At 41.8% G+C, this 26,379-nt stretch overlaps 1 protein-coding gene across 1 annotated transcript in view; it reads left to right on the top strand.

Annotated features, from left to right (window-relative positions):
• The window catches only part of OGFOD3 (2-oxoglutarate and iron dependent oxygenase domain containing 3), a 50,003-nt gene that overhangs the window by 4,701 nt on the left and 18,923 nt on the right, over nt 1-26,379 (top strand). Inside the window, exons 3-7 of the mRNA XM_063120391.1 lie at nt 4,206-4,281; nt 6,954-6,996; nt 12,024-12,088; nt 15,775-15,831; nt 23,041-23,194. Coding sequence (XP_062976461.1) covers nt 4,206-4,281; nt 6,954-6,996; nt 12,024-12,088; nt 15,775-15,831; nt 23,041-23,194 — 395 coding nt within the window. The remainder of the gene's footprint in view (nt 1-4,205; nt 4,282-6,953; nt 6,997-12,023; nt 12,089-15,774; nt 15,832-23,040; nt 23,195-26,379) is intronic.

Here is a 26,379-nt window from a genome sequence, read left to right as displayed (position 1 = left end):
GGCTGAAGCAACTAACCTACAAGGAAAGGTTACAATGTTTGGGGCTATTTGGTTCAGAAAAATGGTGAGTACTTATTTATATTTATTTAAAACATTTCTATCCCGCCCTATATCAATAAGATCTCAGGGTGGTGTACAGATAAAAGCATACAATATAAAATAATAAATATACACAGCTAAAAACAAATTAAACCATAAACCAAGTTAAAATGATATATAATTTAAAAGCAGTAAAACTATTAAAACAGTTAATATAATGTGCCTAGTGAATTCAACCATTAAAAGCTTTGTTAAAAAGCCATTTTTTCACTTGGCGCTGGAATAAAATGAGCGTTGGTGCCAGTCGGGCCTCCAAAGGGAGGGCATTCCACAGTCAGGGTGCCACAACAGAGAAAGCCCTCTCCCTTGTCCCAACATAGCGAATGTGTTGTGCTGGTGGGATGCGTAGAAGGGCTCCTCCAACAGATCTCAAGTCTCAAGCAGACATATATAAGGAGAGGCATTCCCTCAAGTATCAAGGTCCCAAGCCATTTAGGGCTTTAAACGTCATTACCAACACCTTGAATTCCGACCGGAAGCGTATAGGCAGCCAGTGCAGTTCCTTTAAGACCGGTGTTATGTGGTCTCTGTAAGATGTACCCGCCAGCAGTCTAGCTGCTGCATTTTGTACTAGCTGCAACTTCCGAGTCGTCTTCAAGGGCAGCCCCACGTAGAGTGCATTGCAGTAGTCTAATTGCAGCATGCACTACTGTGGTTAGGTTGTCCCTGTCCAGGAAAGGCCGTAGCTGGTGGATCAGCCGAAGCTGACCCCAAGTACTCCATGCCACGGAGTCCACCTGGGCCTCCAGTGACAAAGATGGATCTAGGAGTACTCCCAAGCTACCCAAGAGGGGACATGATCGAGATGTATAACATGTTGCATAGAAACAGGATAGGGAGGCATTTTTTTACCTCTCAAAATACTAGAACCTGGAATCATCCTGTGAAGCGGAATGGTGGGAGATTCAGGACAACCAAAGGAAGTACTTCTTCACTTAGCAGCATTAGGGATTACTGTGCTCATTTCCTGCTTGTCATACAGTTGGCCACTGTGGGAGCAAAATGCTGGACTAGAAAGGCCTTTGGTCTGGTCTATAAGTGTAGTTCTTATGTTGCATTTTTCTTCTCTCTCTCTTTCATTTTACTAAATTCCCACTTGAGGGCACTCTAGAAATACTTATGATTGTATCTTTAGTTCTATAATCTGATGTTTGCAGCTGGAGCTGGTTGTACTTAACTGGTTAGATAGATATTCTGGCCCCATTCAGAAAACACCTTAAACCACTGCTTTAACCATGGTGAATAAAGCTTTTTGCCTGACTCACCATGGTTAAAGTCGTGGCTTAAGGTGTCTTCTGAACACGGCCTGGCTTTCTGGCTAAACCACCATGGTTAAAGCTGTGGTTTAAGGTGTCTTCTGAACGGGGCCATTGTGTCAAACTTAGTGCTTGTCCAGATCTCATCCAGCTCAGTACTCTCAAGGAGAATGTTGGTGGTAATGATTTTTTCCTACCTGTTTCACAGTTTATGCATTGCTCTGGTCATTCATTGGGGCAGTGCTCCTTCCTAATCCTTGCTTAGGGCCACAGTGTAGTATCTGACACAGCTGTCTGAAGAGTTTACCTGTGCACGAAAGTGTTGGCAAGCTGGTTAGAAACCATTGTGCATTTATTATTCATTCTTTGGGACATTTCTATCCTGCCTTTCTATGATAAGATCAAACTCAAGGGAGCTTACAAATAAAAATATAAATCATAACGTTAAAAACAATCCTCACAATAAAACAAAAGCTTAAAAATGCTGCCATATGAGAAGCAGCAGATAATGCAACAACAGACTAGACATATTATCAAAGGCTTTGACGGTAAATTACCTGTTGGAATAGAATGGACTATTTTTTCAAAGCAGGCCAAACATCACTGGGGAGGGGATTTCACAGTTTATTTATTTTATTTATATTCCACCTTTATGCAAAATTAAAAAAAATGACACTCAAGACAGCTAGCAATAAAATCCAGATTAAAAGCAAAATCATAATTAAAATGTAACATAAAAACAAATAGATTAAAAACACATCAGTGAAAGAAATAAGCAGTGCCAACCTGTTTAAAACCTATTCGGCCGCAATTCAGCCTAAATGCCAAAGGCCTTCCTAAATAAAAATGTCTTTGCCTGCTGGTGAAAGGACAACAGAGAGGGAGCCTACCTAGTTTCCCTTGGCAGGGAATTCCAGAGCCTTGGCGTGGCCACAGAGAAGTTCTATTGGCAAGTCCTTAAGTATACAGCGTCAAACCACCTTGATTGTGACGTGGCTGGTGTAAGAAGTAGGGGAAGAATGTGCCTTCCCTCTTAACCAGTATTTCAGGAGCTGGCATCTCCTTCCTCTTCTCCCCAGCCACTTTTCCCAAAGTCATAGCAGAATGTTCCTTTTGCCTCACGATGACCTGGTTTAGACAGCACACTAAACCATGCTGCTTAGCCACAAAATGGTTAAAGGAATACCATTTTGTGGTTAAGCAGCACGGTTTAGCGTGTTGTCTGAACCAGGCCACTGTTTGTAGTGCACTCATCCATGCACATGGGCTGCTTGATTCCCCCCATGTGCTTTTAAGTACCAGCAGCTTTTTACCTTGATGGTGGAGAGAAATGTCTCTTTGCTACTTCATAATGGCCATCACCAGGCAGCTCTTTTTTGCGACAGCACAGAGCAGAAGCTGACCCACCAAGTGTGCCTGGGAGCTGCCGCCCTTTCTCCTTACCCACACATTGTGAAGGGGATATAATGTTCTTTCTTAGTCTTGCTTGATGTGCTGATTTAAACGTTAATATGCAGCCCTAAATAATCCTCCTTCAATTAAACAAAATATCACTTTCACAGTTGCCTTTTTTAGAAGTAAATTGTTATTTTCCTCCTGTCATTATTACTCTTTCAGATTCCTTCAGATTGAATAAAAAGCTAACTCTCAGGGGCCTCATTTATTCCCAAAGATAAACCTCATAACTCAACATTTCTTGCTTACTCTACCTGAAGTTTAATCAATATTTCTTCCCCTGATACTGTCTGAAAAGTTGTGATGGTGTTGTACATGTCCAGAGAAATAAAATAGGCAGCTTGGGTCATTAAGTTGAGCCACTTGGAGTATTCACACCAAATAAAAAATGATTTGCTAAGTTAAAGATGTCAACAGAACAACAAAAAAAGACTAGAAAAATTCAGATGGGGTATTCATTGAAATAACTAGTAATTTTAAGACCTACTGTTGGGCATCTGGGCGTTCTCAGCATTTTACTTTTACATTTTATTCCTGGATTCTGCCCCTGAGGGAATTGCTAAAGATAAGTAAACTGGGTTCAAATTCACCTTGAAGATAATAAAGTCCATTTAAAATTGTCATCTGCAAGAACCTCTACTCTGTTGGAGTTTGCTCTGAGTAGCCCAGAATTCTGCCAGAAATTATGAGCAGAATCCAGCGGGCTCTTACGCCCCCACCGATTCTCTTATGCCCTGCAAATTCCATTACGCAGGTAGCCCCAACCGCTTGCACTTCTGGGTGGAAAAATCCACTTCTGGAAGGAGGCAGGTCGGCAGAACTCACATAAGGCTTCCTCTATGAAGCACTAAATCTCCCTTGTGTCAGTGGTGGATCCCACTTGTGAAATGCAATCGACACGACCCACCACTTGAGAAAGGGAATTGGTGGGGCAGAAGGGAATCAGCAGGGTCATAAGCACCCCACTGGATTCTACTCCTATATATGCTGTCAGGACTTGACATAGTTTAGCTGAAAGACTAAAGTCTGCATCAACCAGTGGATGATTGTACCATGTATATTTTTTGTGATGGATTAACCAAGAGACATTACTTGGAGTCTTTAAGTTTTTATTGATGTAGTGGGTTTGTTCCTGGAAAAATAAGCAAAACAAACATCTTTAAGTGTAATTTGCGTTAACTGGAAATTAATAATTGCAAATAGCACAATCTTCCCTGTAGTGTGTTAGATGCTCTTACTTACGCATGAAAGCCAGAAGTCAATAAAGCACATTCAAATGGAAAGTTAGAATTTTCATGACATGTAAAAACAATTGATTACAGCATGTTTAAAAGCAGACAAAGCAGGTAAGGATGCATAACCTTTTCCTCCTGTCTCTTTGTACGTGTCCTCCAGGCTGCACTCCTCGGAAGTGTGGAAGAGGAATAACAGATGCCATAATCAACAGGGAGGAAGCTGAGAGAATCCGTAGGTAAATTTTCTTTTCAGATATTAAATAGTTTTCTTGAAGGCTTTAGAATGGAGGTTTCCCTGCAGTGCTGCCCCTCCCGCCCGATCTAATGGAGCAAAGCAGCTCCATTAGATTGTATTGTATTTGAAATGGGGGATTGGAAGACTCTGAAGGAGTGATGAAATTGGTGGGTGCGGGAAGGGAGTCCAACCCCTGTAGAGGACACCCACCACCACCCAACAATTTGCTAGTGCTGCCTCTGTCTCAGATCCCCCAAGGAAACTAATGGAGAAGCTTCAGTCCATCTGTTTCTATGGGGATGCTGCAGGAAATGGGTGGGGCAAGGTAATTTTGTGGGTGTTTCCAATTTCTTTCAGAAAAAAAATGGTTAACAACTGATTTTAATCTGAGGCAAGTTTTTGTAGAGTTTGCCCATCTCTAATTATTAGCGATCATTTATATAGTGCTTTTAAAGGCGTTTTATGCTCTTGTCTTCAACGCCTTTCTCAGGTTTATCACTGTTATTCCCATTTTACAGATTGGGAATTAAGATTGAGAGAGAATGACTTGATCAGGGTTAACCAAGGAGTCCATGAAGAGCATGTCAATTTGGACTTGGGTAGATACAAGTCTCCCAATGGGCTAATCACGGTTAAACAATTATGAGTGGGCCATGGCATCATATGCTTCCATTTGGAGTGTGAATTCTTGCTATCTACCTTAACTATAGTTAAGTTCTACAGTGAAGCTTAGTGTGGGTAAAGCTGGTCAGAATTTGAAGGGTGCCAATCTTGGCTAAGCAATTGGGAGCCTTAAACACAGGTAACTGAGAGCCTGTTTCTACCTAGAAATAGTTTCCATTTAGGAAATTTATACACACACACACAGTCACTTACAAGGTACAGTTCAACTGTTTGTTTCGCTACAAGCATACAAACTAGAAAGCTGTTTCATGTCATACTTGCCTCACCTCAGGTCAAGTGTTTGTCAAGATCAAGAATAGCAATTTTGGGTTTTTTGCCTAGTTTTCCTACCATGGCTTATTCTCACTAAATGTGGATGTTAGCTTGCACTGTGTGCCTCTTCTTCAAAAAGTGACACTTTCTGTGATATGTATATTGGCTCAGTTTGGAGACATTCCCTGGCTTGTTAAGCCATAGTTTAGGTGTGTCTGTGAGGGAAAAAATGCACCAAATAGCGTGGGCGCAAAAGAGACAAGCTCTGGTGCTTAGAGAATTCGTATACAATTTTTTTTATTTGTTTCCAAAGGTGCTCAGCATTTCGGACAGGGAGTCCTTCATCAGTAGCTATAACAATTCAAAATAAACAAGTTAAAATAGGAAAGAGGAACAACACCCAGAAACTAAGTTACATTCTTTGAAAAATTGTTTTGTGAATCTTGTATATATTCTTGTATATAGTTGTGATTCACAAAACAATTTTTCAAAGAATGTAACTTAGTTTCTGGGTGTTGTTCCTCTTTCCTCTTTTAACTTGTTTATTTTGAATTGCTATAGCTCCTGAAGAAGGACTCCCTGTCCAAAACGTTGAGAACCTTTGGATACAAATAAAAAAAAAATTATACGAATTCTCTAAGCACCAGAGCTTGTTGCTTTTGCACCCACGCTAAGCCATAGTTTAGCCACTCTCCCCTCCCCCTTGCCTGTACCTTTCCTCAGTGTGCTGTTCCTGGTTAGCTTAAACTACCGTTTCCTGCTTTGTGTGAAATGAGGCACTATGGTTTAAGGCCATGTTATTTAGTAGGATGTTAAGCCGCACGCAAGTCATGCTTTAAGATCATAGTAAACTGACATTAAACCACAGTTTCCCATTTCAGACATAGTAGGGGATGATAGTTTGAGAGAGTGGGGACTGGCATGCTGAGGAGACAAGGTGTTAGCGCATTGTCCCAGTATTTCTCCCCAGCTGCCAAACTGTAGTTTAGCAAGATGGGAGATGTACATCTGACCCAGACCATTGTGTGAGTGCTTTGTAGTAAGCGGTGGCAAAAAGTGGGGGATTTAATTAAGCGCTTCGTCATTCTGCATCATTGTTTGCAATAAAATTGGACGGGTGTTTTTGCCATAATAGGTGTCTCCATTGAGTTGTTACATTCCTATTTTCTGCAAATAGGCTCTTGCATCCCAACAGAGCAGTATTTCAATGCTTCTAGAGTAAACTGTCCTACGCTTGGGTCACTTGTAGGTGGATACATGCTCCAGACCTCTGGAATATAACAGTTGCTCTTGCTTCTTCCCAATAAACCTGCCTGGAAATGATTGGGTTGAAGCTGGGCTTTGTATAGTTTGGATCCTTATCATGCCTTATGTCAGCCTTCCCCAACCTGGCACCATCCAGATGTGTTGGATGGGTTACAGTGCCCATGATCCCCAGCCACTGCACCAAATGGCTATGCTGGCTGGGGATGATGGGGCATGTAGGCTAACACATCTAGAGACAATAGGTTGAGGAAGGCTATCTTACGTGGTAGCCAGGTTTTGCTAGCAAATGCTCTTCTTTTTTTTCTTTGTAACCTGAGTTCTGTGTCTGCTGTATTCAGAATTGCCCACTGCCATGCCAGACAACTGACCTTATTTATTATCTCTCTGTCAATAGTTCTTACTTGACAAGCAGCACTAAACAGTAAATTGTTGAGCTAAAAACTTGATCTGAGACTGTTGTTTCATCCACAGAATAGCAGAGAGGGGACTGTCCCTGGGAGGATCAGATGGAGGGGTGAGCAGTGTCCTGTTACCTTTTACATTCTTCCGGTGTCCAGGCAAGATTCTTCAGATTTTGTTTTACAATGTGTTTGTGGGAGGAGTGTCAGGGTAGGAAGGAGATGTAGGACTCCCCTGATCCTTATTAGGTAAAATCTGTTCCATTCAGTTACTGATAGGTATTCCCATTTCCTGTGGTTCATTGCTGATAAAAGTGACCTTTGGGGCCAGCATTTTAAACTGGATCTTCTTGAAATTCATTTCCCAGAAAACATTTTATCAAACTTGCCACACAACAAAGTGAGCTAATTTTCTATTCTGTCCACAAGGAAAGAAAGCAATCTTTCGCGATCAGAGAGTTCAATAGAAGATATTCCTCTTACTTCTTTTGTATTTCATTGCATTCTGTGTCCTACTGAGAACTCGGGCAGTTCTGTTGTTCAGTATAGAACATAATTGCTTTATGTGCAATCTCATCATTTTGATTGATACCTGTCTCTGCAATTGGCTATGGGCTGCTCTTAACTTAAATTATTTTGAATGTCTCAGGGTTGTTTGGCAGGTGTGAAGAAAAATCAAAAGTAGATTGAAAATGCTAGTCTCTTGGAAAACATGAAGTATTGATTTACGATTTGCAAAGGTTGAATCTTACTATCTTGTCACGACCCAAGGAGGTAGAATTTAGCCCCCAAATATAGGAATGCCTTTTTTCTCCTCTTTTGGCCTGCTATAGGATTTTTCAATCCAGACACATCGTGGTCTTTTGTTAAGAGCCTTCCAATTTGTTGGTTAGTGCAGATTCATTTTCCTCAAGTTCTTCCCACTCCAAATCCTCTTAAGCCCCCACCAAGGTTTAGGTTTTTAGTTAGCAGTCTGTCTTGAGATCATAAAGGTTCTGTTAATTGCAGTTAGTATTTGAATACAAGTTTTAAGAATTCCTTTTTTCTTTCCTATGAATTTCTTCTGAATATAAGTACAAGTGACAACATAATGATTTGCAGAGGATCTGGATAATCTTGGTCTGCTTCTAAAACATGCCTACTTCTTGGGATGGTAGCAAGCTGGGAGGATATGGACAGTTTTGGATTAAGGCTGCAGTGGGGCTTGCTTCAGACTCTTGTGTTTATACCTATGAGACAAGGGAGAACGTTGATGTTATTCCTGTAAGGACTTGAGATAGGTTGATCTTGTCCGGAGTTACCTAGTAGTTTTATCATTGAACTGGTCTCTAAGGGTGCAATGCTATACATGAAAGACTTTTTTCTGTCTAAACAACTCCCACCATGTCCCAGTTAGCCATTCCTGACTAAAAATGCATAGGATTGCACCCTTAATCTTTTGTTTCCTGGGTCGGTGCTTAATGCTTCCATATTGGCTTTCACTCAGTGCCTCCTGGGAGCATATCAAATGTGTTTTAATGTCTCCTTTTTATCAAGATTAACTGTAATCCCTTATTATAGGTCAAACAGTGACCTAGCATTTGTTTCATAGCCTTGTCAGATTAGCTACCTTTCAATAGGGTATGACAACTATGGTGTCAGGGTCTAAACTGGAGGAACAATTCACAGTGCCCAGTAGCCAATTGGAGAAGCCAGCAGAGTGAGCAGCACATTAGTTGGAATTGAATGTGCGGTGTTTATTACAGAGAAGTTACAGAGGGGCAGGGGGAGCGTTGTGAGAAGCAGGTACGATAGCAAAACCTGAGCCAGTGTGGTGTAGTGGCTAAAGGGCTGGACTGGGAGTTGGGGGATCCGGGTTCTAGTCCCCACTCGGCCATGGAAACCCACTGGGTGACTTTGGGCCAGTCACAGAATCTCAGCCCAGTCTACCTCACAGGGTTGTTGTTGTGAGGATAAAATGGTGAGGAGGAGGATTATGTACACTGCCTTGGGTTCCTTAGAGGAAAAAAAGGCGGGATATAAATGCAAATAAATAAATAAATAAATAAATAAAATAAAACAAAACAAAACATGGGGAAAGGTCTAGAGCTGCAAATACAGCAGAAGCTCAAAGTTAAAGGTGGCAAACAGAGTTCAGAACATGCTAAATGGAAAACAACCTCAGAAAGGTTTGGGGATATTACTGTTTGCATGTGTTGAAAAGAAACTAGAAGCCGAGCCACTGAGGAATTCTTTGGAACTCTGGCCTTAATACTGTCTGCACAATGATGTTTGATGTAACTCAGTAAACAGGGCTAAGTTGTGGGACTCTGTTTGAAGAGGTTGCTTATCAAATTTGTAAATGACATGAAGCTAGGAGGAATAGCCAACACCATAGAAGACAGGATCAATATTCAAAAGGATCTAGACATGATGGAACACTGGGCCAAATCTAAGAAGATGAAATTCAACAGATATAAATGCAAAGTCTTGCATTTTGTAACAGAAAAAAAAATCAAAGACACAAATACAGAATGGGGGAGACCTGGTTTGGAATCTATATGTATGAAAAGGAACTGGGTGTCTTAACATATCCCAAGATGAATATGAGCTAGCAGTACGATGCAGCAGCTAAGAAGCAAAATATCCAGATCATGAGAAGTAATAGTCCTGCTCTATTCTGTGTTAGTCAGGATGCATTTGGAATACTGTGTCTGGTTCTAGGCACTTGATTTTTAGAAGGGATTTGACAAGTTGGAGCGCATCCAGAGAAGAGCAACCAGGATAGTGAGGGGTCCGGAAATCAAGTCCTATGAGGAACAGTTGAAAGAGCTGGGTATGTTTACCCTGGAGAAGAACAGATTAAGGGGAGACATGATAATGGTCTTCAAATATCTGAACGATTGCCATGCAGAAGGTGGAGCAGACTTGTTCTCTGTTGCTCCACAGCACAGAACTAGAAGCAACAGGTGGAAACGGCAGGGAAGCAGATTTCAGCTACAAATTTAGGAGAAGCTTCCTAACAGTGAGAGCTGTTCAGCAGTGGAACAGACTGCCTCAGGAGGTGGTGGGTTCTCCTTCACTGGAGTGTTTAAGCAAAGGCTGGATGGCAATCTGTCAGGGATGCTGTAGCTGCACCCTGCAGTGAGAAGAGGGTTCCTCAGCCAAGCAGGAGCCCTGCTTATCGAAGAGTAGTTGTTCGTTGATGTAATGAAATTGACTGACAGGTGTGTGTGTGTGTGTATGTGTATTACCTGCTTCCTTGTGGATTACATCTCCTGTCAGTCACAAACTGCTTTGGCCTTCCTATATGCTAATACATTGATACAGCCTGCAAGCAATTTGTACTTGGCTCTTCTGTCTTTCCAACTCTTTTGAATTGATGATATCCAGCAGCTCCTAGCTCTGGGAGGTGAGGGGACAGAATGAATGTTTTTTTTCTGACATTCATATTGTTTCTGCTGCTCATGCATCTTCTGCTATGTGTCACTTATGCCTTGCTTCTGTGAAGGCCAAGAGCTTCACTTAAATAATGGAATTATTTCTTCACATCTGCTTGTCCCGCCCGCGCCTTTCGAAGCTAGCCTTGGCAGTTACTTGAAGAGGTGCCTGTACATTTGAATCAAGGTTATGTGAGAGAATGCTTCTGCTGGTGCTCTTAATGTTGCTTCAGGGGGAAAAAACACACGAATGGGGATGATATGAAAGGCTAAGCATCTGAATAATCCAGTAAGGACTTTACTGCAGTGAACAAAGGGTAAGAATCAAAACAAGATAATTATCTTCGGCATCTGCATTTTCTTTAAATTGCCCTTACTACAAATATGGCATAGGCTATGCATTCTTAAGCCTGGTTGCTTCTGATTACTGTATTGTTCCTTGTTGTCACATTGGACCACCATGGAGAGTTGTCATAGGGTTGAATTTGGAAATTCCCTGACATCCATCCATCCATCCCTTAAGTGTAGTCCCCTTCATTCTATTGGACTACAACTCCCATCAGCACCAGCCACATGGCCAATGGTCAGGAATTATAATAGTTGTAGTCCAAAACATCTGGAGGGTATCAGGTTGCCTTCCCCTGCGCTGAGTGGAAGGTAGTTAGCTATGAACAAGTGGAGAGAGGTTCTGAAACTCATGCAGTAGGATTCTAACCTAACGTAAGAAGTTCTAGTTTGGATGGCTGGAAGCTAAATGTTTTTTCGCCTCAAGTAGGGATGATTCAGACCTCTTGATTAGAAGTTGAGGCTTTTGTGAGTTTAAATCAGGCGCAGGTATCTCTAATCAACATTTCCGAGGACTAGAGCATGGTCTTGAAAAGTATCTGCTGTGAGATGTGTTTTTTTGTAAAAGTAATTGCTGTTTAACTTCTTTTCACTAAAGCCATTTAGCAAAAATGATCCTGTGGTCCACTTAGCATATGATATTAGTCTTTTCCCTTCTCAAAAGCTGATTCTCTTTTCTGAGCCCATTTTCATCTCCATCATATACTTATTAGGGCTACTTATTGCAGCTATTTTCTTTCCATCTGCGGCCTTGCTTTTTTTTTTTATTCCTCCCTGGACATCCTTTTCAATAAATGGCAATGACTTCCTTTCCCCTGAGGCGCTCCAAACTTGCGCTGCTTTAGAATGCAGGAAAGGCCCTTGTTTAGCTGTTAGAAGATTGGAAAATCTCAGCTACTATGAAGTGTATATCCTTCAAGGTTTGAATAAAAAGGGTCAACGCTTTTCTAGAGAAGAGGTTTGAAAATGAATTCTTAAGCTTGAATCTTCATTACGTTTAGAGGAGGGAGGGGAGGGGAGGTAGATGACATTAGAAATGAACAATTAACATAGATCATTGCTGTGTGATGTGGACTGTGACATGGATAATATTTATTTGTATGCATGCCAAGTCCTGAAACATGTGTACATGCAACTGAATTCTAAGGATGAATAATGCTGGGTAAAAGCTGAGTAAATTTTGTCTTGCCTCAATTCCTGACTTTCATGGGAAATATTTATAGTCAATGCAACGTTAAAACAAATGTCCAAGACTGCACAGAACAGGAATCTGATTTCCAAACAGAGTCAATTATTCCTTTGTAAGGAAGGCAAGTAATCTTGAAGGAGAATATTTATTTTACTCATTTGTTTCCTTTTGTGTGTGTTTTCTACCCCAGGCTTCAATTCTGGACTTGCACTCTGGAGCTCTTTCTTTGGGGAAGCATTTTGTTAACATGTACAGGTAATGTAGAATGGCATCTTTGTCCTCGTGCCCTTGGTACTGCTGATTTTATTGCTCTTAGGGTGTAATCCTATGGGTTGTGTCCTCGATGATCATAAGGCTTACCACCATCCTATGCAGGGTGGGAGGAATGGCAGAGGTGATCTTTGCCTCCCCATCCCCCTGGCCTGCATTTTTTGGTAGATGGGCTTCTTGGCCCATCTAGCTGGGGTGGTGCAGGGGTGGGGGGAAAGAGGTTGGGGAGGTCTCAAGATAGCTCGTATCCTGGCCTCTCCAGTCTCCTCCCCTCCCTGCCCACCTAAATGCTCCCTTTCCTCATCTTCTGGGGTTGAGTAGCCGGCATGGTCCTTTCTGTACTAGCTGTGAGGGGGAGGATGAGGAGGAACCCTGAATCCCCCCCTCTAAGGTTAGAGTGGTCTCTGACCGCAGATTGGGGAATCTGAATTATCCTATGACTCCTGAGATGCTGTCCAGGAACCATAGGATTGGTCCCTGAGCTTCTCAACATGTTTTAGGGATTTGAAAATAGAAACAGGAGTCAGACTCTGCTGGACATCGTTGGATTCTGAAGCAGTTCCCCTTCATTTGCAAAAGAGTATGTGATGTCAAGTGTTAGTAAGCTAGGCCCTTAAGAGACCAATATAACTCTTACTGTTTCTGTAAGTGCAGTATGTAAGAGTTTGTACCAGCACAGTTTAGATCCATAGTACTATCTATAATGGAAGAAGTAGAATAATGTGTCCTGTTTTTTAATCCAGTGATCAGTTTTCCATTGCATCCTTTAATTTATTAGAATCATAGATAGAATCATAGAATAGCAGAGTTGGAAGGGGCCTACAAGGGCATCGAGTCCAACCCCCTGCTCAATGCAGGAATCCACCCTAAAGCATCCCTGACAGATGGTTGTCCAGCTGCCTCTTGAAGGCCTCTAGTGTGGGAGAGCCCACAACCTCCCCAGGTAACTGATTCCACCGTCGCACTGCTCTAACAGTCAGGAAGTTTTTCCTGATGTCCAGCTGGAATCTGGCTTCCTTTAACTTGAGCCCGTTATTCTGCACTCCTGCACTCTGGGAGGATCGAGAAGAGATCCTGGCCCTCCTCTGTGTGACAACCTTTTAAGTATTTGAAGAGTGCTATTATGTCTCCCCTCAATCTTCTCTTCTCCAGGCTAAACATGCTCAGTTCTTTCAGTCTCTCTTCACAGGGCTTTGTTTCCAGACCCCTGATCATCCTGGTTGCCCTCCTCTGAACACGCTCCAGCTTGTCTGCGTCCTTCTTGAATTGTGGAGCCCAGAACTGGACGCATTACTCTAGATGAGGCCTAACCAGGGCCGAATAGAGAGGAACCAGTACCTCACGTGATTTGGAAGCTATACTTCTATTAATGCAGCCCAAAATAGCATTTGCCTTTCTTGCAGCCATATCGCACTGTTGGCTCATATTCAGCTTGTGATCTACAACAATTCCAAGATCCTTCTTGCTGAGCCAAGTATCCCCCATCTTGTAACTGTGCATTTGGTTTCTATTTCCTAAATGTAGAACTTGGCATTTATCCCTATTAAATTTCATTCTGTTGTTTTCAGCCCAGCACTCCAGCCTATCAAGATCACTTTGAAATTTGTGTCTGTCTTCCAGGGTATTAGCAATCCCACCCAATTTTGTGTCATCTGCAAATTTGATAAGCGTTCCCTGCACCTCCTCGTCCAAATCATTAATAAAAATGTTGAAGAGCACTGGGCCCAGGACTGAGCCCTGTGGCACCCCACTCGTTGCCTCTCCCCAGTTTGAGTAGATTCCATTGATAAGTACTCTTTGAGTCCGATTCTGTAGCCAACTGTGAATCCACCTAATAGTTGTTCCATCTAGCCCACTTTTAGCTAGTTTGTTAATCAGAATGCCATGTGGTACTTTGTCAAAAGCTTTGTTGAAGTCAAGATATATGACATCCACAGCATTCCCACAGTCCACAAGGGAGGTTACCATATCAAAAAATGACTTCTTTATAATCTGCTCCAGAATTTTCCCAGGGATGGATGTCAGACTGACTGGTCTGTAGTTCCCAGGTTCCTCCTTTTTGCCCTTTTTGAAGATAGGGACAACGTTAGCCCTCCTCCAGTCGTCCGGCACCTCACACGTCTTCCATGATTTTGCAAAGATAATAGACAAAGGTTCTGAGAGTTCTTCCGCTAGCTCCTTCATTACTCTAGGATGCAGTTCATTGGGCCCTGGAGATTTGAACTCATTCAAGGAAATTAGGTGTTCTTTGACCATTTGTTTATCAATCTCAAACTGTAATCCTGCCCCCTCAACTTCTGCTTCACTTTTTCCAGGGGGGTCATAGACCCGCTTTTGGGAGAAGACTGAGGCATAGTAGGAATTGAGCACTTCAGCCTTTTCTTTGTCATCTGTTATCAATTTGCCATCCTCGTTAAGCAGTTGAACCACCATTTCTTTCCTCTGTCTTTTGCTACTCACGTATCTGAAGAAAGCCTTTTTATTGCTTTTAGCATCCCTCGCTAATCTCAGCTCATTCTCAGCTTTAGCATTCTTGACGCCATTTTGGCACTTCTGCGCCACCTGTCTGTACTCTTCTTTTGTAGCCTGGCCTTCCTTCCACTTCCTATATGTATCCCTTTTTTTTGTTTTCAGGTCATCTCTAAGCTTTTTGTGAAGCCACATTAGTTTCCTCTGTTGTCTTCAATCTTTTCTCCTTGTTGGAATTGTTTGTAACTGTGCCTTTAAAATTTCCTTTTTAAAATACTCCCACCCATCCTGCACGCCTTTTTTCATTAGGCTCATTTGCCATGGGACCTTACTTATCATAGTTCTGAGTTTATTAAAATCAGCTTTCCTAAAATCCAGAGTACGTTTATGGCTACACTCAACTTTTGTCCCTTTCATAATCAAGAATTCAAGTATGACATGGTCACTTTCCCCCAGAGTTCCCGTAACTGCCACTTTATCCACTAAGTCATCCCTATTGGTCAATATCAAGTCAAGGATTGCCGATCCTCTAGTCCCTTCCTCCACTTTCTGTAGGAGAAAGTTATCACCCACACATAACAGGAATTTCTTGGAAGGGCCGCTTTTGGCAGTATTGGTCTCCCAACAGGTATCAGGGTAATTGAAGTCCCCCATCACTACTACATCACACTTCCTTGAAACACTGGCAATTTGTTTCTCAAAAGTTTCATCCTCGTCTTCTCCTTGATTGGGTGGTCGGTAGTAGACTCCGATTATCATGTTCTTTTTATTCCTTGCCCCATTTATTTTAATCCAGATGCTCTCGATGGGGCTCCCAGTCTGATCCGCCTGTATTTCTGTGCAGGGATAGGTATTTTTAACATATAGTGCAACTCCACCTCCCTTTCTATTTCTTCTGTTCTTTTTGAACAAGTTATATCCTTCAATTGCTATATTCCAGTCATGGGAGTCATCCCACCAAGTTTCAGTTATACCGATCAAGTCGTATTAGTGCTGCTCTTGTTTATTAATCTTAATTACCACACTGGGACAGTCAAGAGTTTTTGAAATAATTGCATGTTAAGATGTGTGGTTTGAGAACTTCTCATTTGCAAAAAACAGAACAAAACAAAAATACACAATTAGCTGGTCCAAAAATTTGACTTGCATTGACTCTGATTTGGTTTTGTCTTTGATTTGTTCCCACCACCACCCCACCCCAGATACTTTGGTGATAAAATTCATGATACCTTTACAGAAGAGGATTTTCAGTTATACCGGTAAGACATTATTTTTTTTGCCTCTTTACTCAGTCTTCTAGTACAGCTGTAGTCATATTGAAAAAATGCTAGTAGACAAGCCCTCCTCAGCCTGGCTGGGGGATTCTGGGAGTTGTAGTCCAATAAATCTGGAGGACACTATGTTGGGGAAGGCTGGTGTAGGCAATTTATAACTGCATCTGAGAAAAGGTATGTCTAAATGCAGCATAATATTTGAATAGCTGAAAGGATGTATTGCCTGTTACAAGGCAAACTAGAGTCCTTATGTGAAAATTTAGAACATTAGCAGTCCAACAAGCTATTTAAAAACTTGTTGCATTTATTGTATTTAATGGAAATTGGCAACTCAACTTTAATTAAACCAAAGGTCAGTATCCCATTAACCTCTGCAAACCAGATCACAGGTGCCACAAGCAGAGAGCAGGTGCACTGCAAGAGTGGGTTTACAGGGCAAATATCTAAATGCAAGACATGCAAATATACCAAACAACAAGGTGCAGGGGAAAGGCAACATATCACTAGGTTTGCTGCCAATCCAACCGTGGCGAAAGCCTCTTTGCCAAACCTCCCAATCTCACCAATAACAGCCACTCAGACCTCGTGTGAGCAAAACCAAGTCATCAAGTCAGCCCACTTGAATGGATGTGTATCCACATTGTTCAACATCCTACCTCTGGTTGTGAAAGACCCTGATAGCCCCAGTGGAAACAGGGAGGGAGGAACCCAAGATCCCATGTAGAAAAGAAAGAAACTATTCTGGTCATAACTCAAGTCGGGAGCAGGAAGACGTTTTGGCCAGAGCCTTGAAAGCCACCTGTTGCAAAATAGTGGCTTGGGGCCACGGTCAGTAACACAAGTGCATCTTGGGCATGGAGCCACAGCTGTAGCAAGATGCAGCCGGCCATGATAAGCTATAGACTGGAGTAACCTGCCTGTATTGATACATCATTCACACCTGAATTTCTACAGAGTCCCCTGTCACCCTCCGTGTGAATCATCCTGACCATTACTGTTACTTTTGAGTAAAACACAAAGGATTGTGTTCAGCTTCACAGGATGTTCAAGTGACAGTAGTACTTGGAGCCCTCTTTCTTCTCTTGCTCCCATTGCAAATGAAAAACGCACACGTAAATGAACCAGTTTTTACTTGGAAGTAAGTCCCCTTGAAATCAGCAGGGCTTTCTTCTCAATAAACTAGACAGGATCTCTCTGTAAGTATTACTTCAGTTGCAGTTTTACTAGCTGTCTCCCCCTTTTAATCCAGCAACAAACTTTTGGTTATTTCTCTTGAAACAAGCCAAAGTTCCTGGTTTACACCTCGTGGCAAACCATCTAGAGGCAGTGTGTCCATGTGTTGTTTAGCATCTCCCGCTTGCATCAGGAATGATCAGGCAGCATGCCTGAGCATGCTCACACATTCACAACAACCTGGGTTTTTAAAAAGCCCCGGGTTATTGTGGCTTCGGAACCTTGCAGGGTTTTCTTATATAAAAAAAAGACCATATAAATTGAACCAAGGGAAGGAACAAGTGCCATGGGCAGATTTATTGGAGGAGTTGTTAATCCATGCTGCTGCTGCTGCTGCCAATCCTTGCTTGGTGAAGGAGAGGCCGGGCACAGCAAAACTGACAGAATCTACCTCAAATGGACATGCAGTTGACCAGTTGATTGCAATCAATGTTCTGCCTGCTTCTGTCTTAGATGACCAGCAAAGCAATTGCACAATATCCTTCTTGCAGTTATTCAACCCTGTATAGAACTCAGTAAGGTCCTTTACTTCCACTACTATTCCAGGAAGAATTTTCCTAAATCAGACAACTCCAATAGTTAAGCATTTTCTTTTAATTTCTAACCAAAACATGATAGATTTGTAGCCACTGGTTCTTACACTCATAGCTCCCTTTAAAATATCCCCCTCTTTTTATATTATTACCTGTAGATTTGTATGCCCTCATACATCCACATTCCCTTTTTCCAGGGCAGAGAAGTCAACCTCTCTAATTCTCTCAAGTTGTTCACTCCTTTAATCAACCTAGTTCTCTTCATATGTATGGATTTGAATTTACCCTTCTACAATGTATGAGACTGAAACTGGGTGCAATGTTCCAAATGTGAGCTCACCAGTGTACCTTGTACAAAGGTAGCCTCAGTTCCCTATCTTACCTTTATTAGAACTCTCCTGTCTATTGACCAGATACTGAGACCATTCAACTGATCTGCATCTTCAGGGTGCCACTTGAAAAACTTTTTGACAGATATGTGTTAGCACTGTTTTAAGTTAGCCTGGAGTTGTCAATTTTGAATCAAACTTTGGGAAAGCAGGGTCAACACTTCTCATGGTCTATTGTACTGAGGAGAGTGGGTGTCAATTTGCTACTGGGAGAGAAGAATCTGTGAGGAGAAAGCATGAGTTTCTGAGGCCAGTTCCCAATGTATTTACAAAAAGAATTCTATCTGCACTAGCCCTCCCCTGTTTACTGTAGACAGCAAAGAATGCGCAAGAAACAATACCATCAGTGCAATCATTGGCCCTGTTCAGAAGACACCTTAAACCACGGCTTTAACCATGGTGAGTCAGGCAAAAAGCCTTATTCATCGTGGTTAAAGCCATCGTTTAAGGCGTTTTCTGAACGGGCCCCGGCTTTCTGGCTTAACCACCATGGTTAAAGCCATGGTTTAAGGTGTCTTCTGAATGGGGCCACTGTGTCTGCTAGCACTGGCTGTGTGCAGGGAAGGACTATAGCTCAGTGGCAGAGCACCTGCTTTGCATGCAGAAGGTCCCAGGTTCAATTCCTGGCATTTCCAGGTAGAGCAAGGAAACCCTGGAGAGCCACTGCCAGTCAGTGTCGACAATACTGTGCTAGATGGACCAGTGGTCTGACTCAGTATAAGGCAGCTTCATGTGTCCAGCTGCGAAGATGATGATGGTGATGATGATTTGTACTTATTGGCACTTGCATGTTCTCTTCTGCGATGGAGGGACATGTACAGAAGTGAAGATACTATTACTGCATTTAAAGTGAGTAGCATAGGGAAGTGTCTGCTGGAGACAACCTGCACACTTTGAATTTGTTTTTCTTAGTGACAATGCTTTGCCCCCAGTGTCTCATACCTTCAAGACATGTTGAAGAGTACATTTGTCACTTCTGTTAAATTATCAAGAACCGATTTAAAGAAATGCACCTTGGTTAGAGTTAACTAAATGAGGGGCCGTAGCACGCACTCCAGACTTTTGCTGACAGTGAAGCAGAACTAAAATTCTGTGTATTTTAAATTGTCAAAAGAGCAACTGCTTGGGGAATTTCAGCTTTGGAGATCTGCGGGTTATGCTGCAGGGGAGTAATGCTTGGGTTGCTATAGTGTCAAGCAATCTCTTGCAGCAAGAAGTACAGATGTTTTTGGTTTAACATCAACTATTTTGACCTGAATAATGAATTATTTCACTGTGCTTACAGCCCAGGTTATTTTATGTTACATGCCCTCTTCTTTTATTAGAAGCTACTCCTAGTGTAGCTAGTTCTGGTTGGTAGTTTTCATTCTAAATTGCCAGAAAAACATAAATCTGAATTATGGGTTGATGTGAAATACTTTTCATTTTGGGATATCATCTCAGAGCATTGGTTTGCATTAAGGAATGCCTGCTTCATTACAGATATAAGCACAAGTATTGTTGCACAGAGCACAATATAAAAGGATTTCTCAGTATGATACAGCATGTGAATGGCCATCAGAATGATAACACAAGGGAAAAGCAGAAGAGCATTGTTGCCTACTTGAATGGTTGGATTGGTTTCTGTGAAATAGCCTCCCTGAATAGAAGCTATAGTCATTGAGCAAGATTTCAAAATGATGGGCAAAAGTTTATTGAAAGGAAATAGATGAGACTTTTAAACTGATTTGCTTGGGTAAATTAATTCTCCTGCTGGATGAACATTTTTAGCAGGTAGACCTGAGATACAGGAAAGTGGCATTTCAGATGACAGTGGAAAACCATGTTGTTATGACAACTCCTTTGTAACTTGAAAGCTGGCCCTATCAAAGATGCTGCCTTTTCTATTTTGTGTCTGTGTTTGAGGCAATGAAAGCTTCCATCAATTGACACGGCTTTTGAATGGCTGGGAGCCCTACAACCCCTCCTGAATAAAGCTTGACCCTCCAGTCTTCAGTTGTCTGTCAGCCACAACTGCCAATGGGATGCTTCTTCACTACTGCCTTTTTGATCAATCTTGCCCACTCCTCAAATTACTCTGATCTCATCCTTTGGGTTTTCCACAGAGGAGTCAGCACAGGGGTAGACCACATGCTTTGCATGAAGAAAGTTCAAGATTCCTGACATCTCCATTTAAAGCAACTTGTGGTCCTCTAGATGTCTTGGCCGACAACTCTCGTCAGACCTAACCAGCTTAGCCAATGGTGAGGGATAATGGGAGTTGTGACCCTACAGATATTTTGGCCTACAAGTTGCCCACCCCTGAGTTAAGGATATTTGGAAAGAGCTCTGGGAAAGGCTCTTGGAACAGGAATGGGCTAGGCAGGCCAGTGGTCTGATTCTCCACATAAGACAGGTTCACATAGTCCTATTTTAGTCTCTGTTGCTGCCCAACTACCCAATTCATGGAACTTCTTTAGTAGACTTGTTACTGGATCCTGCTGCTCTCCGTAGACTTCTTGGCCCAAGATCTCACCTAGAGGAATCTTTTCGTGGTTCTGGACAGATCTAGAATTCCAGCACCAATAACCTAAGCCAGCCTGAAGCGATGAGTCTTGCACCTCTTCTGAAGGCCATCAAATCAGGGCTCTGTGAAGAAGGTAAAGCAGGGCCATACACAGCAAAGTTATGGACTCACTACAGTAATAGTTGGCTTCTTGCTCCTCACAGATGAAAATTTAAGACTGCGTCAGCTGTACCACTTCTGCTTATCTTTTATTTCCGTGGAGAGGCAACTTCCACAGATAACCAGGTTACAGGGCCTTGCTGAGCTTTGTATATTTAAACTCCCTCTGACGTTATTTCCCTCTCCTTTGATCTGCAGAGTCCTATATTATCCCAGTAGTAGGCGTTAGGGAGGAATATCCATTCTCCCAGGAAATGATCGCTGCAACCTAGGCTCTTTAATATGTAGCACTTTCTCTTCCTGTATTGATTGAAATTCAATTGTTTGTGCTTTTACGGTGTAAAATGAATGTTTCTAGTTACTTGGTTGAACTGCCACACTTGCTGTCAGGTCTGGTAATCTGGAGGCCAAAGGAAGGTTCCAAAAGTGGCTAATCAGGTGGGGAGGCAGACAGCTAAAAAAGCAGCTCCATTTGCTCCTCAGTGACAGATTGCCTAAGCAGAAAAGCCAGGCCAGAGTTATTGGTTTTCTTGTTTCATATGATGCTTGGTGGGCTGGAAGTTGCAGTATCACCATCTGGCCACCGCTAATGGTAACACTGTAGTGCAGCTGAGAGTAGGCCAACGATCTCTGCTATTTGCAAGCTGTCATGGTGGCCTAGGGAATGTGTTCTCTCCGTTTCTGCTGACTACTAGGATATATTAGAGACTACCATCAAACAGGTGTAGACTAGAATTTTTAAAGCATATGCTTGCTTTTAGTCAATAGTGTATGAAGGAAAAAGGGAATCCTCATTGGACTGTGTCTGGGGTATCGGGGAATGAGAGTAGCCCCTTGGGGCTGTTGTTTTTAATATAAGGTTGTACTTCTGCAAAGTCTATACCCCTCTTGTTTCCCAATGGCCCCAATCCTTTGGCATAATGGCCTGAAACTCAGCCTTAGAGGGAATGGCTATATTGGTTCAACTTGCTTCTTCCTAGAACTTATTTTACATATTCCAGTGATTCCTCAAAAACTAAAAGTAAATGGGATCTGTTTGAGCAATTCGGGGGCTCTTTCCTTGATTTTGTCTTCATCTTAGGAACAGTGAATGTGATCAAAGGAGTTCCTAACTGTGGCTCAAATACCTTGGGAATGCCTGCCTACATTGGAGGCAGAGTTCTTTGGATTGAAGTAACAATTTCTGGCATTTCAGATCCTGTCATAAGCCCTATAAAAGCATGTGCTATCCCATTGTTCTTTAAGAGGAGACATGGAGAGACAAACGAACTATGAGAAGGTGTTGGCTGAGTTCACACAACATGACAACCCACCCTGTGAAATAAGCTACACAGTGTGGGTTGTCGTCGGAACAACCCATGATGAGCCAGATAAATCATTGGGTTTACCATGGATTATTCTCTCCCTCCTTCCCCTTTGGTCTGTGGCACATATCCCAGGGGACTTGACAGTGGAACCCATCTTGTCTGCCACGAAGTTCCCCTCCCCGCTCTGATTTCATTCAGGGTGCAGTAGCACCCTACCACCCATGTTCCCCTGTTGGAATCCTGGATTAGGATTCTGGTTATGTTTTCCACGGATTTACTAATTGCTGAGGAGCTGGGGGAATCAGAAGACTCAGCAGAAAACTTAAAGGTCAACGTTGCACCTGGACATTGATGTCATAATTGAATAATTGGTAAATTGATTGTTTCAATTAAGGAATTGCAAGCAGTTGCATCACTGTACAGTTAGCCTATAAAAGAAAATGTATTCCCATGTACATGTATCACTCCATCTTTCACTCAAAATGAACCACTAAGAGATGTATCAGAGCTGTATTGACTGACCGTATGTAAGTATTTGTATTTGTGATTGCCATAACTAAATTATATTTTTATATGCCAGTAAAGGTTTGTTTAAACCTATTGAAAATCTCAGTCTTAATCTGTGTCTTTGCTGACTTTGCTGGAAACCGTTGCAAATACTCTGCTGGTTATTGGCCAGAAGCCCAGTCTGGCAATAAATAAATAAGGTTGTATATAACCACCATAACTCATTATCCCCAGCAAATGCCAACTGATCGTGGGTCATGAAGTCTGATGGTTAAGCGAGTGAACAAGGATATCTCTGATTCAAACCTTGCCTCTGCCATAAACTCAGTAGTTGACTTTATGCAAGCTGCATTCTCTCGGCATAGCATCTGTGATACATTAATATTGGTGAATTGCAGTAAGCAAAGGTGGTTTCCTGGATTCCTGAGACGATGCATATGAATTGCTTTAAATACTCTATAAAGCACTATGCAAATGCTAACTATTATAAAGGTGAGAGTTTAAATTTGTGTCATTGTAAAGTGTCCACCTCTGTTAAGACGCTGTCTTCTCCTTTGCAGTGATGTGAGGCAGAGAATTCAACAAAAAATAGCTCTTGCTTTTGGGATCAGTTCCTCTTCCATGTATTTGACAAAGCCAACATTCTTCTCCAGGATAAATAACTCGGAAGCCAAGACAACCCATGATGAATACTGGCACCCACATATTGATAAGGTAAGTGGGATGCTAAAAGCAAATAACTATTCTCTTAATCGCTGCTCTTGAATTATAGTAGGAGTAGGCAACTGCTACAGATCTGGGGGCATTTTTGCCCCAGGACACATATGCACCTCACGAGCTGCATTCCGCAGGACGCTGCACAGTCTGTGGGGCACTGGGAGAAAAACCAGCACTTTGCCGCCCGAATTTAGCAGCAAACCACTCCCAAGCGCTAAATGGGTTAAATTTAGTAGGACATCCCTACCCGGTGACAGCTTTATTATATACAACTGTTACATTTATTACAATAATTGTTATTAGACAGTACGCTTTTGGACAGGCCCTCATCTTACATTTCTGCAGAGTGCCTTGTTAAGGTAGGTCCTGCAAAAGTTGCATAATACACAAGCAGCTTACCATAGTTGGCAATCTGGGGCTGTCATAAAACAAGCAAGCAAAAAGGCCAAAGCAGAAATAGAAGGATAAGCCCATAACTAAGCTACTATGTAACTATGTAGGAATGACATAAGTGTACTTCCAGGAAAAGGCACTGCATCTGCAAGAAATGTTTATAGCTAGGTCTGTTTTAAGTAAAATGCATCCTGATCTTGCATTCCCAAAATGTCATTTCTTGCTTGAATAGTACTGGTGTTTATAAACTTTTGCATCTGTGACTGATTTTGCTGGGTTTGTATTTCACAATTCTATGCAAGTAGCTTTCTGAAAATAAAACCTCTTGCTGTGTGGAGTCCTTTCAAAAATTAAAATTATTTCTAAAAATGCTTTGTTTTTCCTGTCCTGAATTCAGTTTTTCTTTTCTATTATCCATGTCTTGAGAAAATAGCCAGGATGCAACATAAAAATAGCCTTTTATCACAGTAGCTGTGATGACCAATCCTAGCAGCAGCATTTTAGAGGTCGTAATATCTATTTGTTTTTCACTTTTTGAACGACGTACCCACTGAATGTTATGGTGACACTTTCCCCTGTCTGTTGGAACACTAAACAGAAAATGCCTCTCTCACTTTCTTTCCTGTTTTTTGCAAGATGTCTGACTTTTGCTCCAGCAAATAATGTGGTAAAGTAATCCCAAAAGCAGATGTTGATTTGCGGAAAGTAGCTTTTCAAATGACACCTCACTTAATTTTAGCAGAGGATCTTATTCCTTTTGTACACACTCTACAGACTTCTGTTTGATGGCAGTTTGGCAATACAAAATGTATTATACTTAAACCTTCCTTTCATTTATCTGTCTGTCATTGCAGGGGAAAATTGTTGGCTATTGAAATAGACAGATGTGTTATAATGCTTCTTAGGTGGATTTTGTTTTTAATATAAACAATAGGCAAACCTAGGTTTTTAGGATCAGAGTGAAACATTAAAAAAATTAACAATGGTCACTAGTTTCACAAGAGTCGAATTAAATCATGCCCAAAGTCTAGTGCTGAACTTGCCACACAACTGTGAGAATGGTGCCTTTCTATACTAATCACTACAGACCTAAGACTCTTATGGTGCAAGCCTAAGCATATTTACTCAGCAATGTTTCACTGAGTTTATGGGACTAATTCCAGAGTTGAGTCCCTTAAGTGGAGAAATTTAGTCAATGCTTATTCCCACTGAAATTAATCAGATTTAAGTTAGTTGTGATTAAGTTGGCCTTACTGGTTTCAGTGGTCTTTAATTGTGACTTTCTCTGTTTAAGATTGCAGACTTTACCACTCTACATCTAAATGCTTCTAGCTCTTCATTATTGTAGAAAGAGCTTATAAGTTTGCTACTCTGTTCTTAACTGTGCAGGTACTAGAAAGTGACTGAAAAGGAGCCCGGATTTGTTTTTTGCAAATCTCACCATTTTAAAAGTTTGTCTTCGGGCTTTTAGGAATTTGATGCTTGAACATATAAAACTTTTAATATTGTGATGTGATATTGTGACTTAATGTTGCAAAATTTTGTCAGTCCATCTGGTTGCACGATCCACAAATGAAGGGATTTTTCTATACTTTAAATGATTGAAATTTTTTCCATAAAATGAGATGACATCTGTGGTGTAACTCATATGATGAAAGCAGCTATTGCTTTAAAATCAAGGTGTTCTTACCTGTGATCCTCAGTGGTGGTTAAAGGTTTCATTTAAAGGTGTTGGTGTGTGCTATTTACTGTGGTTTGGTTTGCTTGAGATGCCAGGCTCACGTTGGGTTGTTTAACCCTTGATGAGCTGCGGCATCTGCCCGGGCGCCATTTTGAATATGCAATCCACGATTGGGGTGGGGGGTTATGTCATCTGACCCTGACTACTGTGGGTTATTTGAGGGTTAAACAACCCCCGCATAACCCGTGGTGGCTGGGTTTGGATGACAGGGTAACCACCAATTGCCCCAATCAAGGTTTGCATATTCAAAAAAGCATTCAGCATGCACATAGGGGTTTTAAAAAACCACAGGAAGTCCAGTGAGTCATGCAAACTAGGTCCATATCTCTTACTTATCACTTTAGAATAGGATAGAAGTTTTGGCCAAACTAGATGCAATATTAATTGTGTGAATATTAATAACGTGTGTGTTTTTAAAGTAAGAAGCCACATTGGGATTCAGATAGTGGGATTTAACCCCTTTCCTATCACTGTAGTCCCTTTGCTCCTGCTATTGGCAAAGGAAGGGAAATGCTTTCATTGCATACATGAAAGTTTTCCTTCCAATGCAAATAGGTAGTGTGGGCCCCCCAGTCTGGATCAGGACTGCAGCAGGGGGCAACTGGTTAAAGCTTCCCCAATCCTCCTATCAATGATCCAATCCAGTTAGGGGCTTCCACACCTGCTATTCACTTCTTAAAAAAACCCAAAACCCAGCACCCATTCACACAACTGCTAGTTTCCTGAATGGTATCATATCTAGTTTGGTCCTTATTGCCTGCTTGCTTATACTTTACGATTTCGTTTCCACTCTACTGCAAGACTTGGATGCAGCATATGTAGTATCCCGACAAGCATTTCCCCCCTGAGAAGTTACATTAGAGAGAGAGAGAGAGAGTGATTTGTCCATCCACTGAGTTCATAGGAAACGAGGTATGGGTCTTCCCATCTTCAAACTTAGTTCTTCTCATACTGACTGTTGGGAGAAGGAGGAATGGGCATAATGTAGTTTAGAGAAGGGAGTAGAGGAAGTATTAAGTATCTAGGATTTTCTGCCTTTTGACTTTCA

The sequence above is a fragment of the Elgaria multicarinata genome, chromosome 3 (assembly GCF_023053635.1).
Source record: "Elgaria multicarinata webbii isolate HBS135686 ecotype San Diego chromosome 3, rElgMul1.1.pri, whole genome shotgun sequence".
NCBI classification, from domain to species: Eukaryota; Metazoa; Chordata; class Lepidosauria; order Squamata; family Anguidae; genus Elgaria; species Elgaria multicarinata.
Note: the sequence above shows the minus strand (reverse complement) of the source record. Positions and strands in the feature narration are given on the sequence as shown.